General features: G+C 37.6%; 1 protein-coding gene across 1 annotated transcript; it reads left to right on the forward strand.

Annotated features, from left to right (window-relative positions):
* Window positions 1-561: 561 nt before the first annotated feature.
* LOC134797857 (forkhead box protein D5-like) lies at window positions 562-1,976 on the forward strand. The gene has a single exon (XM_063770208.1). The coding sequence runs from the start codon at window positions 844-846 to the stop codon at window positions 1,726-1,728; it is 885 nt and encodes a 294-aa protein (XP_063626278.1). The 5' UTR covers window positions 562-843; the 3' UTR covers window positions 1,729-1,976.
* Window positions 1,977-18,978: the final 17,002 nt, after the last annotated feature.

Consider the following 18,978-nt stretch of genomic DNA (forward strand, 5'->3'; position numbering starts at 1 on the left):
GAATGGAGTACCAGAATTCGCTTTATGAGATTTTTTTCAATAGATCTCGAGTCCTTTAGCTCGGGATTAAAGGATCGCGTCGCATACATATCTCTGTAAACAGTTGCCTTTGCTCGTTTTGTTGAATCTTTTTATATTTTATAGTATTACTTTTGCGCTCGTTCTTTGAGACGCTTTTAGATTATTCTCAGATTCTGATTATACAAAGATAAAGCTCTATACGTACCTATGATGTAAAGTTGTAAACGGAATAAATATAATTTTAGCAGTAGGTAGGCATTGTAGCTGTGTTGTAGTGTAGCTACTTAATTACTTATTCTTAAAACTTCTTATATATCTAAGGCAATTATGTACTTCATTAACTCAACCTAATCTAACAACTCACTCAACTCTTCAACTTAATCTAACAGGCAGTAATTGATAAACTACGGAGACCTATAATATCTTCCTATTACCTATAATTTAAATTTAATGAAAACTGTTGTTAGTAACTGTAGTTGAACTAACTACAAGTAAAAAGCTTCATTAGAGTCACTAACTAACCAAACATTTTTAATCCGAAAAGAAACAAACAAAAAGTAAAAACCAAAAGGAATCGGAACTCGATCCGCCGCAACAAAGTTGAATCGATAAGCGGTCTAATAATTATTATTAGTCGACGGCCTGAAATTCATGCACAAAGCGAGACCCGCAGGAATAATAACGACAATTGTTGTGTTTACTGGAACGTAAACGCGGCCCGGGGCTCCGGGGGCTGCGCCGGTGGGGGCCGCAGGGCGGAGCTCCGGCTCGCTCAGTCCGCGCGCAACCACGCGCCCCAACGCACCTCTGACATGTGACGCTATGGAGGAATGTGATCTCACACAATACCGCGACATGATCATCGAGGGTGACCTGCCGCTGGACCTCCGGCCGCCACCCAGGCTCTACCTGCCCCATTACCTCCGGGATGACAGGGAGGAATATCCTCAAGATGACACTTACGTTTCTGTTGACGAAGACACGCCAGACATGCCGCCGCCGTCCAGCGACTCGGAACGCTACGACGCCTCCAGCCCTAGTGAATCAAAACCTTCATCGCCTAAGAAGTCTAAACAGAAATCTTCGACACAACTCATCAAGCCACCGTACTCCTACATCGCTTTAATAACAATGGCAATTCTCCAGTCTCCACACAAGAAATTAACGCTTAGCGGAATTTGTGAGTTCATCATGACCAGATTCCCGTATTACCGTGAAAAGTTCCCCGCTTGGCAGAATTCTATCAGACACAACTTGAGTTTGAACGACTGCTTCATAAAAATACCTCGAGAGCCAGGGAATCCGGGGAAAGGGAATTACTGGACGTTGGATCCTTTGGCGGAGGATATGTTTGATAATGGGAGTTTTTTGAGGCGACGGAAGCGTTACAAGCGGCCGACGCCGTCGCTGCAGCACGCCCATGCCATGGTAGCGATGCTGGCGAGGGAAGCGTATGCCCCACTTCTGCCGTTGCCTTGTTATCTTCCTCCGACGCCGCTGTTGTCGCTGCCGCGCCCGCCGCCAGCGGCGCTGCGGCCCGTGCCGCTCCCTCCGCGAGTCTCCGAGACCACCGAGCCGAGATCCAAGAGATCCCGCAACGGGTTCTCCATTGAATCCATAATAGGATCTCAAGATGAATCCGAGCCGCGTCGGAGTGCCTTCAGCCCGCTGTACCACGGGAGCGGCCCGCCGGACGACTGGAGATGAGCCTTCTTTCTCGATCCGTTCTAAACGTCGGTTCAAGTGACTTTCGAGACTGTGTTCTTTAGTGGTGTTTGGATTATATGTAAAGACGGGTATGTTTTGTGTGCTGATTAGAAATGAGGCTATTATTGCTATTAGGTTCTTATTGGTTCATGTGCTGCTGTGTTCAGTAATACAGTAACAAATAGTAGACCGTCCACTAATTGAAAAGCGCTAATTAAGTAAAAATCTGTAATTGCCGCGACGGTTTATTATTTAACTTATAAAGCCGTCGGATAATAATACTACTACTATTATTTTCTATCTCGTCCGTGTGAAGCAAATAATAATTATAATCAGAGATTTAATAACAACTACCAATAATACTTAAGTAAGAATTAACCTGTAAATAATTGTGCCAAATATTAATTTTACTTTCATTGCGTTGTGATTTCTTTGCCAAACTAAACTGGAACAACTCCTAAAGGTGCCTATTTTTGTTAATATTTAGTTTATTTATATAAATAAGTTAATAAAATCTAGTCATTCTATGTACAAAGTAGTTTCGTAAAGTCTTTTCCTATGTAAATATTTTTAACTTAACTTTGTAAGTAGGTACGCAATACTTAGTGTAGATAAAGTAGGTAAATGCCTACTTTTCTGGTAAATAAATCGCCGAACCACTTGTATTTATGATAATTCATAATTGTAGTATATTTTGTGTAACTAATTCGTTTCTAAGATATGAAATATAAAATAATACGACCGATCTCTCGTATTTTTCATTCCAATTCGACAGACTTTTTTAAAATTAATTTTATTTAGCTTGCCACAATAAGGACCGCACCGCCTGCCCGACGGCGGATCATTTACATAATTCAGAACTTACTATTCTATTTTTTCTGGTAATGTACATAATTTGTTTTGTACAAAAATCGATTTTTTAATGGAACAACATTAAATAGGTAAGTACCTAAATGGATAAATTTGTACATAATGGCTACCTACTCATACCTATGGGGATGGATGGCCGAATTGATAAAACTGACTTGAATACTTTAAATGGACGTCATTTAGAGAAAATAATCCAATCCACAAAAATCTGTCAATAGAATTTAAACTTACTGTCAAAAATAAAAGTCATTCATTTAGGTAAATGAATAAATTTTAGTGGATGGAAATTACGTCCTATTGAAGTATTTACAGTTTTCGAGTTTTCAGCAAAACCATGCCGGCTGAAGCAATATTCACCAATCATATAAATACACATGCAGTAACATAAGCAATTACTCTCGCGTTTTGTACACATAATTAATGTCATTAACAGGTCTAACGCTATTAAATTTCATTACTTTACATTTTTTCCGACGTTTCAGACAGGTTGAAAAGAAATTTTGAATTTTGAAGTTTTTTCAGAAGTTGCAGAACATTCTATATGATATGATAAGTTCTCGGTAACTTCTGAGAATGTTCTCAGGAACGAGAATTTATTTTAATACTTACTTAAGATACTGGTAATTTATATTCATCAACGCTCATGAAATTTAATCGTGGTAATTATTTTGTAAGAATGTTCTGAGAATATACTCGAGTATGTTTCCGCATTTCGGGAATGTTCTGAAACTTGTACATGATGCTTCTAGCGTCTAAAATGATGTCTCGGACATTTAGCGAATACGGATATTTAGACTCGAAGCCAAAATGGCCATTCAACCGGGTAATGAAATGTTCTTGCCTGCCTCCGTCATAGGATGCACGCGGAGACACGGAGTTAGTAAATTATCGTATCAGGGCCTCGAGACACGCAAACCGAAATTTCGTTATGTGCCTCTCTATCGTTCTTGGATATTCGAAAGATAAGAGAGGCAGATAGGATCTGGTGGAGGTAAATACAAGACACGGGTGAAAATAAGACTAAGTTCTTAACACTCAAAAACTTATTATATTTCATTCCTTTTCCATTTAAAAAGAAGTCTACACACAAGGCTTCTTTTTAAATGGGATAGGAATGAAGTAGAAAAAGTTTATGTGTGTTAAAAACTTAGACTTATTTTTACCAGTGTCTTATATATTTAGCCCACGTGACCCTAACTAAATTTAGATTTTCGTGTTTCGCGGTAGGCCCTCTGTTCACCAAATTCCACGAGAATCGGTTCAGAAATGCGACCTACAGAGGAAAAGCATTTTTGCCCATGCTACTTAAAACAGAGACCTTCGCTCTCGTTCGATAAATAAAGATTTTTTTTTCAGACATTGATCGTACACATATTTGCGTTTTGTTCATCCATGGCCACAGCTGGTGCAAGTGTGCTACCCAGCTGAAACGTCGGATTTAAGGTGTAATAATGAAATTTAATCGCGGTAGACCTTATATTTTCTTAAAGACGTGATAGTGAACGAAAGCCAAGTTTCTCGGACCACCCAAAGCCCGTTAGACTGTGACGTAATTCGCGGCCGTTATCACTGATAACGCGTAAGCCGAGCTTTCCCGCCGACAGCTGACGGAGTTTGTCCAACGATACCTCACACGATGCGCAGGAGTGTGAGGATCAATGAATGTGAGTTAGAAAAGTCTCTAGACTTATCCTCGTAAGACCCAGGGCAATTATTGTGCTTTTGAATTTGGCACTTAATGATTTATTTACGGTGGCCAAAAAATAAGTGCATTCCCGTTGCCAGGGAGGTTTTGGGATTATACTGAGCAACTTTTACTATGGGACCAACCCCGAAATAGCGAAAAAAATTTTACCCTCCCATAGAAAATAGACCAACCGAAATGTATGAAACAGCCAAATTTTATTTTCGCGATTTCGGGGTTGGTCCTATAGTAAAAGTTGTTCAATATAAATAATCCCAAAACCTCCCTGGCAAAGGGAATGCACTTAATTTTTGGCCACCCTGTATAAGAATTCAAAACTCGAATTTAATTTGTACTTGTACAACAAGTATACGCGACACGCGTAACGTGGACTTACGAGGATAAACGCCTAACAATACCTAGCCTTCAACACAACCTAAGCCAACACAACAACAGCAACCAGCGTTTTTGAGCTTACTGAGGGGCTTAGTCAAATTGTGTAAGAAAGAATGTCCAATAAATGTTTATTTTATATATTTATTTATGTATGGATATCGAAAAAATCGAGATATGGATGGATATCGAGAAAATATAAGTGTTATAAAATGAATATAAAGCTAAAATGAACTACAATTAAGATAACTAAAGCTAAATAATTAAAAATACCTATCAAATTTTTGCGCCCTTGGTAGGGTGCCCATCACGCAGGCAGCGTTCCCGCACTGGATTGCTATGGCCAATCTTTGTCACAAGATCTAGGAGTCGATGGACGATTATAAAGATCAACGATTATTTCACCCACCCGACACATTTAATAACATCTATTAGACCAAGAAAACTCTGCAACGATTTTGATAGCCCGCGCAGTGCAAGTGTTATTTATACGTCATAATTTCATAGATGTTTGACGTTTAAAATAACACTTGCACTGCGTGGGCTATCAAAATCGCCGCAGACGTTTCTTGGTCTAACTCTATCTACAGTAGGGCGGACTGTGTAATAAAGTGCTGTACCAAAATATTTAGTTCAGTGATACCCGTATCTTAATATTACCCATTAATTGTAAGGACTAAATATACAAAAATACACAATTACTAGGTGAAAAATACGGATGAGGTGCACCACATGTGTAGTTTTTATTTATACCGGCAGTGTAGATATTATATACACCCTGCAATGTTGCATGGCTTTTTCTTAGAACTTCGCCGGACACTGCCGCGTTTCTAGGTTTTTTTTAAGTTTAGGAGCTTCAGTCACTGAGTGATACCGTCGTTCCATACGTTCGCGAAAATACAGTAGGTTACCATTAGGTACAAGTTGATCATTAATTCATTATTGTTATAAATATAGTACTTTTAACTAATACCTACAATGCTTTATAAGGTTTCTAGATTTTTTGCAGCAAAAGAAAGTACTATACTTATTGTTTTAATACCTATGACGTTGACATTTACACACGTAAAACTACAATAAGCTATCCTTTTAAGGTCACAAAAAAACTAACAAAACCTACAAAATAACCTAATTACAGGCAAATAACAATAAAACCATTTCATAATGTGATATCTCGTTTCGCAACAAAAACTCGAGGCAAACATAACTCCGTGATGTTTGGGTGAACAACCAACATTAGTTTATTTGGAAAACACCTAGGTACTAGGAAGTAGAAAGGTGTTACGTTGTCTTATGATATAACAGTTTCTAAAGCACTAGTTTTTCTATCAGCCCTGTATTTAAAGTGTTTGAAATATATTCTTATAGGTACCTATATTCGGAGTATAATATTTTATTTTCCACTATTTTTATTAACTATTTACTTACGCTAATAAAATAATAAATAGGTTTAAGTCTCAGTATAGCTCAGTTGATAGAACGGCGTGCCAGCGCCCAGCATCCCCGAGCCGTAAGGTCTGTTTCAAAACAAGACATTTCTGTATAGTATTTCAAATAAATATTTTTTAAAACCTAACAAATATTTCATCATTTTGACTATCGGCGTTCAACATTTCTTTAGCAACATCGACAATAAATTTTTAATTTTTTGATAAAGTTAATTGATACAAAATCGAATAGAAAATTACGCAACGCAATGTAAATGTTATATGAACTTGCATAGAGGATAACTGTAACATTTTATCAAATGCGGTAGGTACGCCCGGTAATTATATTTTAAGACTTGTCTCCGCAATTGTACGCAATGCTAGTAATTCATGTTATACAAACAGTGTTTAAAAACGTTGTGACATGTCGTTTCATTTTGATAAGAGACAACTGGGACTCACGGCAGAGCAAACATGGGCGTTTAGACAGAAACTGCACTTTTGTTTGCTTCTAAGCAAACAAAAGTGCCTAAAGGCTGTATGTCAATGCTGTCATTAATATACCTGGGTGCCTAACCAAGGTGACAAACGCTTGCGCTACGACAACGAAAGTAAACGTTTTGTGTATCTCTTCTATCACTGTTCAATATTAGTGCGACAGTGACAGTTGAGTTTCATTTGCTACGGAGCGTAAAAGATTGGCATGTTGGCTACGCACCCTGCGGCCGCCTGCCGGCACGTGATAAAGCAAACTCGCGAATATAAGAAACAAAAATGTCAAACAAAAAAGAGTGACCGTCATAATCCATACTTTTCGCTATTAAGGCGGGATTCCACTCCCACCAGTGTGCGGCACTGTGCGGCACAAGCATTTTTGTACAGAATATGCTTGTGCCGCACAGTACCGCACACTGGTGGAAGTGGAATCCCGCCTTAATAGCGGAAAGTATGGATTATGATGGTCACTCTAAAGTCATAGTTTTTGCTTTTCAGTATCTAATGCTCTATCAGTGATATACCGACTTGGTCGTGATTAAAATATAGAGAATAGAGAATGTTTATTCGTGAAAAAAGAAATAAATAAAACAACAAGTAACACAATAACACGGTCACGAAATGGTCCCGACTCAGCAGGTGCTAGCCTGGCTAGGCTATATCGTTGGTAGTTAATTTTTTGGTAAATACAGAAGAAAACGGATTGATCCTAACATGGTCTAGATTCTTCTCTGCGGAGTTGGAAGCTCAGATGGCAGTTGTTTTCGTAAAAAAGAAAATTCTTAAAGAATTTAACGTCAAGATAGTAGGCGTACAATAGGCATGTATCTCAGCCTTCTAACTCGTAACTTTCATAGATAAAGATAAGCAAAGCAAAGCTATAATTTCTCCTCAGTTTGCTCCACTAATATTCAGGGGCGTATTTACCATAGGGCCAAGGGGGCCATGGCCCGGGGCGGCAGGCCGCAGGGGGGCGGCGAAGCCGCCCCCTTGCGGCTTTTTCTGGGCGCCTTTTATAATCAAACTTAGCTATATTTTTTATTATATTTTAATTGACATTTAAATTAATAAACAAACGAACGCTTCAAACCCCACCAATTGCTAAAAATATCTACCAACAAATACCTAAATTAAGCAACTTTTCGTTCAAGAAGTATTAGTACGGCACAGTGCCGGATTTACCACTAGGCTGAGTAGGCTGAAGCCTATGGCGGCAGATTTTAGGGGGCGGTAAATTTGGGTCAAAAAAATATTTTATTAGCTGTTCAGATAGGGTCGACCAGAATTTTGTCGCTCCCCTATTTATTTGTAAAATTTAAATAACAAGCCTTGTCGATTTTGCCGCCCTCTGTCATGTCAAGACCCTTTATATTGAGACAGACAGACGGCCGGACGGACAACAAAGTGATCTTATATGGGTTCCGTTTTTTTCCTTTTAAAGTACGAAACCCTAAAAATGTACCTACTATTTTCTCGAAAAAATTTCGCGCTCGCTGCGCTCGCGTTTTCACTTACGTACCTAACATTATTTGTGACCCATCTGACTATATACATACGGGCGGTTCTTGTGTCTTCGTGGTATTGAATCTCACTAAATTGTTCCGATCCCATGCCGAAACTCAGTACAGATAGAGTGCTCTCGATATCAGGTACAAATACAATACTTTTCATGACTTTCCAGCACCACAGAATGAGGGATAATGGTACGGCCTGTATAATACGCATCCCTACTACTGTCGTCTGCATATAGCAATGATTATCATTTATATGCAGCAATGACAGCACAGAACCTAGTGCAACGCCAGCGGTAATGTCCACACTATCGGAGCAGCTTCCGTCTACTATACGGCTCATGTGCGTCTACCGGAAAAAAAGCTAGCGATCCATTTGTATAACATATAGTCCCTCGAGCAGTCTCGATGCCAGACCCGACCGAACTCCTTAGCTATATCCAGCCTGACTGCCATGTCTCACCTTGATTATCAATGGCCAAAACCCAGCAGTACCCACCGGTCACCGATCAGATCAGGCAAATATAACGAGGTCGCATCGTCATTGAGTGACAAAAACGGCCCATATAAATCTGTATACATCTAGAATAGTGACATTAGTGACGTCACCTTTCTGCACTCAAAAGAATAAAAAAATATCTACGTTCCACTATCAGCGGAGAGCGCCTGAATAGCTTAGCTCTTCTTAATATAGAAGCTGAGCTGACAAACGTTTTAAATTACGACAGCGTTATTGATGATTTTGTCAACCAATTTGTACATAGGAAAACAATGTAAATGCCTATGTGAGTAAATGGTAAATGTTTATTTTTTTTTTATTTCACACCCCAAAGGTACTTGTTGCAGGTTTTTTTTTTCTTAAATAAAATACTTTATCGTCACTGATGAAGGGGGGCGGCAAATCAAAATGGCCCGGGGCGCCAAATTTGTAAATACGCCTCTGCTAATATTAGTACGAGCTACAATCTTGCACAAATACATCGTAAAACAACAACATTGTAACAGTACAATAACAATATTAACAGATCTGCAAACTGATAACATTTCGTTAGTGTTTGAATGTCGTATCTATGTTTGATCATTATCTAATTGTCTGCTATTAAATTATTATTACACTATACCAGAGTATAGTGTATTAATAAGATACAGATATCTTTAGGTATATAAATAAAAGTAAACAAATAATTTGTACATTTTCGGGTAGTTATAACATTTATTGGTTAACCAACCAAATACAAAACCGCCTGGATCTGTCACTGAACGACCTGACTTTAAGCTACATTATTTCAGTGTGTAATATTTACATGTACCCTCAACTGGCTTAAGAAGCATTTTGTTTACTTTTATTTAAATACCTAAAGATACAAACTTATAGTCATGCTATAAGTGTGAAAGTAACTCTTTCTGCATTATCAAACTGCACAACGGGACTTAATCGCGTATTTAAGTTTTTGTCTTCTCCGAGACCACGGGGACAACGCCGTCCTCGAAACGTCGGAGGTGAATCTTAAAACTTAAATACGCGATTAAGTCCCGTTGTGCAGTTTGATAATGTTTAATAATCGTGAAAGTTTAAATCAGTGTTTAACTCTTTCTGTCTGTTATATTTTCAGACCTACAGTGGCTACAATCAAATTTGATAACACGTAAAGAAATCTTTGCATAACACTCATAAGAGCATCAAAACATGTTGTTACTATTTACTTACACAAAATTTGGGACTAGCAAATTATTTTCACCGGTTGGTTTGCAAAAACAAAATATCCTACATCAGTGGTTCCCAAAGTTGACTGGGCTCCGAGCCAGCACCTAACATTTTTTGCTACTTTTGAAACGGTCGTAAGTAGCATAAAATATTGGTAACGCTCAGATGTCCTAATAGTTTCAGGGCCCACTTAATAGTCGGTCGCCCACCAATGGGTCGCGACCCATAGTTGGAAATCTGTCCTACATTGATCATAAATGTAGGTATTTCTTTATTAGGTAGTTCCACGTGGTGTAACATTTTACAAGTAAAATTGCATGTATGTGTAGTAACCTCGTGCTCTTCGTAAACGCTTGATAATGCGCGTTAGACCCCATGTTCTCGTTTTCTCTACAAAAAAATATATTTAAAGTTTAAAGTAAACATGAATAAACATATCACTTGACTTAGCACAGCACGTCAAAACGTTTGGCCAACAATTGCATTCTAAACCGACATAATCTTCACACAATAGACATACAACGCTCGATAAAATTGTCCATTGCACCAAATATCCGTCCTTTATGTCCATTATATCGATACCTGATATATTTTACACTTCCGACAAAATTTTAGAAAAAGTGCGTGTTGCGGTTGTGCAAAAAATCTTTTTGATAGGTACAGTGGCTGTCAAAATCATCAGAACACACGAGATGCACACAAAAATCTTACATCGCTGATTGTGTTGGAGTTTTATGTTCAGATATTATTGAGTACGATGTACGAGTACAGCTTTTGAAAGCGACTGTATAACTGATTGTGAGAACCTTTATTTAAAGATAATTTAAAGATAGTATATGTATTTTTATAATGAAGTGTTTTAATAGTTATTTACGATACAAGTGCGGAAAAGAGGAAATTCGAAACGAGTGGCGATAAATTAAAACACGACCGAAGGGAGTGTTTTAAATCGACACGAGTTGCGAATTACCTATTCGCACGTGTATCGTACAACGTTTTACAGTACATATGGCTCTTCAAATTTTCGACATATGCACGGAAAGTGCTCCTTCCCGCACTAGTACAGGAAAGTAGGACCATATGTACTGTAAAGTAATTTTAAGTCTCTACGAGATCTGAGTTAATGACGTGCTTTCTGTGAACATCATAAAATAAACAGACTTCCAAGCCTAATTTTCTAACTAATTTATTTTGTATGATAAAAGTCTTAGAAAAATGTAAGGTACATTTTCTCCTTATCTTTTGTAATGACCACAGAAAAGACGGCGGTTTTCCCGAACATTTATGACCCAGTCGTTGTACAACATATTACAGCAGACTGTACCAACTCAAAAACTTACCAAACGCAACAACAAGCGCATTATGTATCATTACGCACAATACAGCGGTAAGTGTAACTGTCACAATGCTGACAGTTCAATAAGGAACGAATCGCATGTGTTCAAGTGTGCGCACTTGAACGCACCCGTCATAATACTGCGATACTGTGCCGCTGGCGGCTACCATACAAATTGTAGTTTATTTTACCCTGTATAGGGCACACTTAGATATTAAGTAGTTGGCAAAACTGACTATTCTATAATAACATGCTCTTTTTTATTTATTTTTTCTTATGCGGCATTTATGGAGGCGACGAGGCTTGAATCGTGTATTTTTTTAAATCTTGACCGGTAAATATTTAAATGACAGTTTTTAAGGTTTCGTATGTCCGAATATTCTACACTAAAGTTCGTGTTTCTCGTGTTTCTGAACCGATTGTAGTGAAATGTTTAGGTGCCCACTGCTGGGCAAAGGACTCCAGTATTTCCATTTGGCACTGACAAATGGTGGAGAGACTGGGACTGAACTATTTTGATGGTTAATACGAATACTACATTTAATATATTATGTATTCAGAAAACGTCAATCAAAATTTAAATAATGTATTACCTACTTTTGAATTAGCATTTTTGAAAATCAATTTATCGCATGTCTTCATATTTATCTCTCTTGCAATACATATTCAAGCGATAAAAATGAAAATACGATGGAACTATCTACTCGTATTATAACATTTAGGTGTAAAAGGCATTTATACGTGGAACTTATACCGTTTTACATCTGCGTTGCCCGAGACTTGTGCCCCTATTCACTAGGGCCACAGATTTATAACTAGCTTAATTTTTTTCCGAGTACCATTAAAATGTAGACTTTTGTATCAGCCAGCGGTTTTCAATACTTGCCCCTTGTATCTCACCAAATGCTTTTATTTCATACAAAACACAACCTTATATCATTGGAATAAGAATGATCGTACACGCACATGCAAGTTCAAGAACCTTTGATTGATATGGAAAAATCATGGGGGCAACGCAGCAGGGTACTTCTTCCTTTTCTTTAAACGAAAGAGAGAAAGAGACGGGGCAGTTGTAAATCAGCGATAAAAAGTTTATACGATTTTCATCTCAATTTATAATGTAGTAAATAAAATTGAAATATGCAGTTTTTTTTTATTAATGTTACGTAAGTACGTACCATAGTATGGAAATAAATAAGGACTTATATTGGGTGATCAGATGCCGATGTTTTCTATGGGAGAGCTAATATTTTTTTAGTTGGTCCCATAGTAAGGTAAACGTACTAGTGCTCGACATGCTAATGCCCAGTAGATGACACCTTGCTGTCACCTCTATTGACAATGACTTAAGTTTCAAGATGACATGTACTGGGACCGCGTCGAGCATCAGTACGTTTACCTTATAAGTTGCTTAGTATGATCTATATAGAACCGGACCAAGGTAATAACTCTGAACTGTATGGCTTTTGCAATGATGAAGTATGGCATTGTCATCATTGTTGTAAAAAAATATTTATTGAAAATATGACGTTTAAAATAACACGCCCTCACTGTGTTCTATTCAAGTACTTACAAGTGAAAATCTAGCTTAGCTTAGACCAGCGGTTCTCAATCTTTTTTTTTGACGGAACCCTTTTGGAAAGAGAAATACTTGATGGAACCCTACAATAAAACAATAGTTATTAGAAGTGTGTTTTTGCATAGTAAAATTTTTCGAGGCGACTAAAGCATAGTGTTCTAAATTCTTGCGGAACCTCTGCAGGTGTGTCGCGGAACCCTAGGGTTCCGCGGAACACACTTAGAGAATGGCTGGCTTAGACGCTCTCAATTCACTTCGCCAAATATGGGTTAAGGGTTGGGGCTAAAGGTTAAAAATTTAGTGTACAATATTTGTATAAAATACGAAAATCAAGCAAATTTTGATCTGTCTACATATTAAACTACTCTACAACGACATCGCTCCAACCTCCGCGCAGACCTATTGTTAAAATTAACCAATGCGTTTTATTCCGGCCTCAATTGGGCATGTAATCGGGACGTTTTTGTATTTGTATTGTATAGTTTGTATTCAACGGGAATCAAATACAGCTCAGTTCAAGTGCGGCTGGGGGGGACAATTGGACATGACACTTGTGCAACATGGCGGAATAAAAAAATGGTTAAAGAAAACTGACTAGTAGTTGGTCCAGAACAGTCATCGCGTCTTGTGAATACATTTTGATAATTCTAACACCTAAATCCTCAGACCAGACCTAATCATAGTCAAGCTTAACTTAACACATTTACTGCCAGCGCGAGATACGCGCCATGAGTGTAACTGATAATACGTTTTTTCCGCTTTGTAGCGAAAAGCGCCTACGAAAAAATAACCCGCCTAGCGGGCCGCTGATAGTGAATACAATTATTTTTATATGAACTACGTAGCTGCCAAAATTCATGAATTTTAGATAACGAACACTCAAGAAATTTTGCATAATTTTACGGTTTAGACTCACTTGTTTTAAGTCACTCGCGCGACATGTTTCAGAGAGCCTAGGTTTCCTTTCTCAAGCACTAATAGTGCGAGCAGCGTTAACGACGGCTGTGTATCGCGGACTACTTAAGAAATTGTTTAACAAACATTGAATATAAAAACATGGAAAGAGTCGCACTAGTTGACCGTAAGACCTTGCTTCATTCAGTTGAAAATCCAACTGCGATCGAAAAGCTAAGGGGTCATCCATTAATTACGTCACACGAATTTCTAGGTTTTTTGACCCCTCCCCCCCCCCTTGTCACATTTGGTCACATTTGGCAAACCCCTCCCCCCTAGTGTGACGTCACATTTTTTCTACGAAATCGCCAAATCGAATTAAGTAAGTACCTAAGTATTATTAATATTTTATCAAAATATTTTTGACGATATAAATATTAGTAATTTTATAACCCAAAACTGCTTAGGAAAGAAAATTAAAAGAATAAAAACGATTATCGTTTTAAAAACTTGTTATTTAAATGTACAGCGAATAAAATAATTAAAAAAAAAAATCGGTTACTGATGAAGTTAAAGTGACGTCACAAAGTTTGTGTCTCCCCCCTCCCCCATGTCACAATATGTCACATTTTCTTGACCCCCTCCCTCCCCCTAAACGTGTGACGTAATTAATGGATGACCCCTAATCTGAAAATAATCAAGGTTCATTATTAACCTCGTAAGTCCCCGTGTACTTGTACAAATGTACAAGTACAAATTAAATTCAAGTTTTGAACTTATATAGAAATAAAAGAAAGTTCCAAATTCAAAAGCGCCAAAATTGCCCTGGGTCTTACGAGGGTATGTTACTGGAGCCATATTTTTTATAAATAGGTAGGTACCTAAATTTTGTTAGTAGGGGTTCTTCCAGAAGGTGAATACAGTGTGTGTCTTTCATAACGACACTAATTTTAAGGGCTGAAAGTATAAGTCCTAATGAACTGAAATTTGCATTGGTATTTAGTTAAAAAATATTTTTTTTTAATGGAATAATTAAATGGAAACGAAACTAGCTCTTCCTCTCTGAAACGTCAAATAAATGTTTGCCTTACATTGCTGCTCGAGATTTTTTTTAAAATTAATTACTCTTACTAATAAAAGGTAATCGTTATATTCTTTTGATAAAACTGTTAACAGCACTTTAAACTATCGTTACTTAAAACCAATGTCGTTATGAAAGACACACACTGTATAAAAGGTGACGACGGCAATTGTTTTCAGGTATTACGTTATGTTGCCCAATAAGCCAGGAAATACACACACAAACGTCAAGTCAACGTAGACCTTAATAATTTCCCAAGGAAGATTACATTAACTATTTCAACATTCATTACATTTCAGTTTCCCCATAGCATCATCCGTTATGCGCAATACGTGTACACGTATACGTGGTACGTTAGCGAATTGTTTGAATGTCCGGGCCCGGTTTATTAGATCACGGAGGAAAGGGCCCGTGTCCCTTTTATGTATACATTATATATAGCCACTGCCTATATAGACATTGTATGTTTTAGCCAAGAGGCGAAAACGGGATTTGTTTTGCCTTTTATTTGTACTACACACGTTATTAAAAGTAACAATATAAATTAAGTACTTTAAAAATAGAAATTTGTAGGTAATCCAGGATGATATTAAAGGAAAATATTTTAATTTCAGTCGCAAACAACGCGAAGGCCTAAGATGGCCGGCTCTAAGTTATCATTTGTCACCATGCCTGTCACGTTCTAAGAAGTATGCAAGTGCGAAAGTGACACATGACATGACAGGTGATAAAAACACGACCATGGTATCGTTTCAGCGGGCTCAGCACGGTTCCATTTTTATCGACTATCACTATGCGCGTCCCTTTCGCACTTACATACTTGTTAGAACGTGACAGGCATGGTGACAAGGGATAAAAACGCGACCGTGCTAAGCCGCCAGGTCTCCCAAAAAAGGTAAGATAACTTTTGGAGGTCGATTAAAATTTAACAATTTTTTATGGTTTATTTGACACGACCTTGACGATCGTCTTGGCGATTTGGTATTTGGACACATCTCACGTACGATTTTCTTTTTACTTCGTAGGCACCAATTCGCGTGAGCAATCTTCGAAGTCGTATCAAAACCAGTCCAAACCATTTTCTAATATTTATATCTGAATTGTGCTCCTGGTATATTACTAAACCCCGTTTTTTTCAGATTAGAAATTTTATAACCTCAAAAGTAGTAATAACTTTTTTCTTCCAAAATTAAATCTGAGTAACTATATGCACTGAATTATAGTGTCGTACATAATATTGTACGGCAACATTAGATATCATAGGAATCCTAGCATTTCGGAAGAAAAAGTTAATTACCACTACTTTTTCAGGTTAGAAAAATTCTAATCTTAAAGAAACGGGGTATAGAATGTAATCAACATTGATTGTCTACAAACGGTCAAACATTTTGCCAAAAAACGTCCCCCTACCAATCCCACACAGCCATTTGAGCACATTACTACTTGCAGATGTTTAATCACACATCCCTAAGACTTCTGAGACACCCTCCTATATCACAATGAAAATTAAGAGTTCCACTGACAATCTAGACGAATTAAATGAATCTCACTTACCCCTTATTTGGTTTCACTAAACTTAGCAACTTACCAATACAAAACAGACCTTAAAACTCCTTGAATAAGGTTGAGTTTGAATTGATAGGGATGACAATAGAACTACCTACTTTTGATCGTGGCATTATCCTCACAATAGTGCTTTGCATTGAAGCTGCGTTGACAAATTGGTGGCAATGGATTTGGAGCGTTATGGCTAATGGGGTAAGGTTGGTTTTAGAGGTGGCAGGGTGATAATGTCGCCACGGGGGTCGACAAAATCCTACCCTCGATGTGACGCCCCGCGAAGTAAGCTATGATCTGTTCCTGCACTGTCTTGTTGTTGGGGTTATTGAAGTAGGACTTTTCTAAATGTGCCTAAATGTAAAATGTGTGTACAGAATAGTGATTGCTAATACAATAAAATAGTAATGGTCCTCATTGGGTGCAATCATTTTTTAGGTTTCCGTACCCAAAAGGTAAAACGGGACCCTATTACTAAGACTTCGCTGTCTGTCCGTCCGTCTGTCTGTCACCAGGCTGTATCTCACGAACCGTGATAGTTAGACAGTTGAAATTTTCACAGATGATGTATTTCTGTTGCCGCTATAACAACAAATACTAAAAACAGAATAAAATAAAGATTTAAATGGGGCTCCCATACAACAAACGTGATTTTTGACCAAAGTTAAGTAACGTCGGGCGTGGTCAGTACTTGGATGGGTGACCGTTTTTTTTTTTTTGCATTTTTTTTCCGTTTTTTTTTTATTATGGTACGGAACCCTTCGTGCGCGAGTCCTACTCGCACTTATTTAATATAAATAATGTATTATGTCAATAATGTTTCAACAAAACTTTAATCAAAGTGTACAAACTGATGTTAATGATTTATTACTTATTATGGCTATATTTATGTAGTCAATAGTTTCTGCATAACAACGAAAAATTTAAAACTTGTCTACCGTTTGAAACAACACTTGCCTCCGAATAGTGCTATCTCAATTACAAAGATTTTGAAAATAGAACTAAGTATCAGCTATAGAAACTAAAGTAGGTACATATAAGTTAGCAATGCATTTTTTTTTGAGATAGCGCTATACAACAAAATAATTCTTCAAACATAAAAAAAACTTGATATTATTTCAAGTACAACCTATTATTTTACATTTCCACATTGTTATGTAAAGAAATTATCTCCTTTAATCTCCTTACGAAATATAAAGTAAGCCGATCTTGATCAAACTTGTTTGAGTGACAAAGATGTCAATAAGTATCCAAACTTAAAACCACCTAGGGATGTGTCGTACGGTGCTCTGAACACCGTAGTCTTGACTTCGTGCTTGGCCAAGTCAAATATTCGTATTGTGTTCTTATTTCAAACCTGGCCACTTCCCAAACTTCCCGTCTCCCGAGTTCAACCGCCCCACAGATTAGAGGCAATGAATGGGAGTAATGAAATAAATATTTTGCCGGTGGGTGCCCCACGCCTGAGCGCGCAAACCCCCAATCGTCGCCAGTCCGCAAAACGGCTGATTGTCGGAGTGAAAACAGCGTGAAACATTGCGTGAATTGGCCGGAACATCACTACTGGCTTTTTAAGAAAAAAATTGATAGACGGTTGTCTAGTGAAGTGCTATTACAGTCATAGAATTTAATTTCCTAACCATTTTGTAACCTTGTCACAGTGACAATAGTATGAGGTCTCTAGCGACTTTCATATTGATTGTCAATGTGACAAGGTACGAAATGGGTCGGAAATTAAATTCTTTGACTGTACAAGGGTCCATGTTAAGATGCTTTAACGCGCATGATATCGTTTGTATAAAATCGAATACAACACGAACTTTGCTTATGGTCATCTTAGGTAGATAGTGGTGGTGATGGACTAAAAACCGGTGGCAATGCAATTTCTGTTTATTTTACATTTCTTTTCTTTTAGCTTTGTTGCTTGTTACTTGCCGTGATTCTTCTCGATTGATAGTCTCATCGGAAGATCAGCGCTGTCACCAGCAACATGCTGAGGTGAGACCATTTCATGGCACTTTCTTCTTCGTACTTTGTCTCGACAAATATTATATTTTCTATTAATAATGCTAGTACTCAAGGATTTACATTGTCAGTTCAAAGTGTTCTAAAAAACTCGGCCAAGTGCGAGTCGTATTCGCGCACGAAGGGTTCCGTACCATTACGCAAAAACGGCAAAATAATCACGATTGTCGTATGGGATTTATTTTATTCCATTTTTAGTATTTGTTGTTATAGTGGCAACAGAAATACATATTCTGTGAAAATTTCAAATGCCTAGCTATCACGGTTCATGAGATACAGCCTGGTGACAGACAGACAGACGAACGGACAGCGGAGTCTTAGTAATAGCAAAAAGAATAGATAGTATAGAGGGGTCCTGTCATTGTAAATTTTGTAGTCACTGTAAATTTACTGCAATCTATCAACACACGACTAAAACTCAAAATGAAAACGTATAAAGTTATCAAAAAATGTATATATATGGATAAATGATTTTATTATTTTTATATCATTTTGATCCATGTTCATTCACTGATATCTATGTGTTAAAATTGTTAAATATGAAACGGTGTCATCACGCCATCTAGCCGAGGATAGGCTAAAGGTGTGTGCGGCATCTATTCGAGAATGACTTTTACTTGAATTCCGAGGCACGTTTTTTCCTTAGACTTTATTCGTCTTTACGAAGTTACATATGTCTTTGGTAATAGGGTC

This window comes from Cydia splendana, chromosome 16, assembly GCF_910591565.1.
Source record: "Cydia splendana chromosome 16, ilCydSple1.2, whole genome shotgun sequence".
Classification (NCBI taxonomy): domain Eukaryota; kingdom Metazoa; phylum Arthropoda; class Insecta; order Lepidoptera; family Tortricidae; genus Cydia; species Cydia splendana.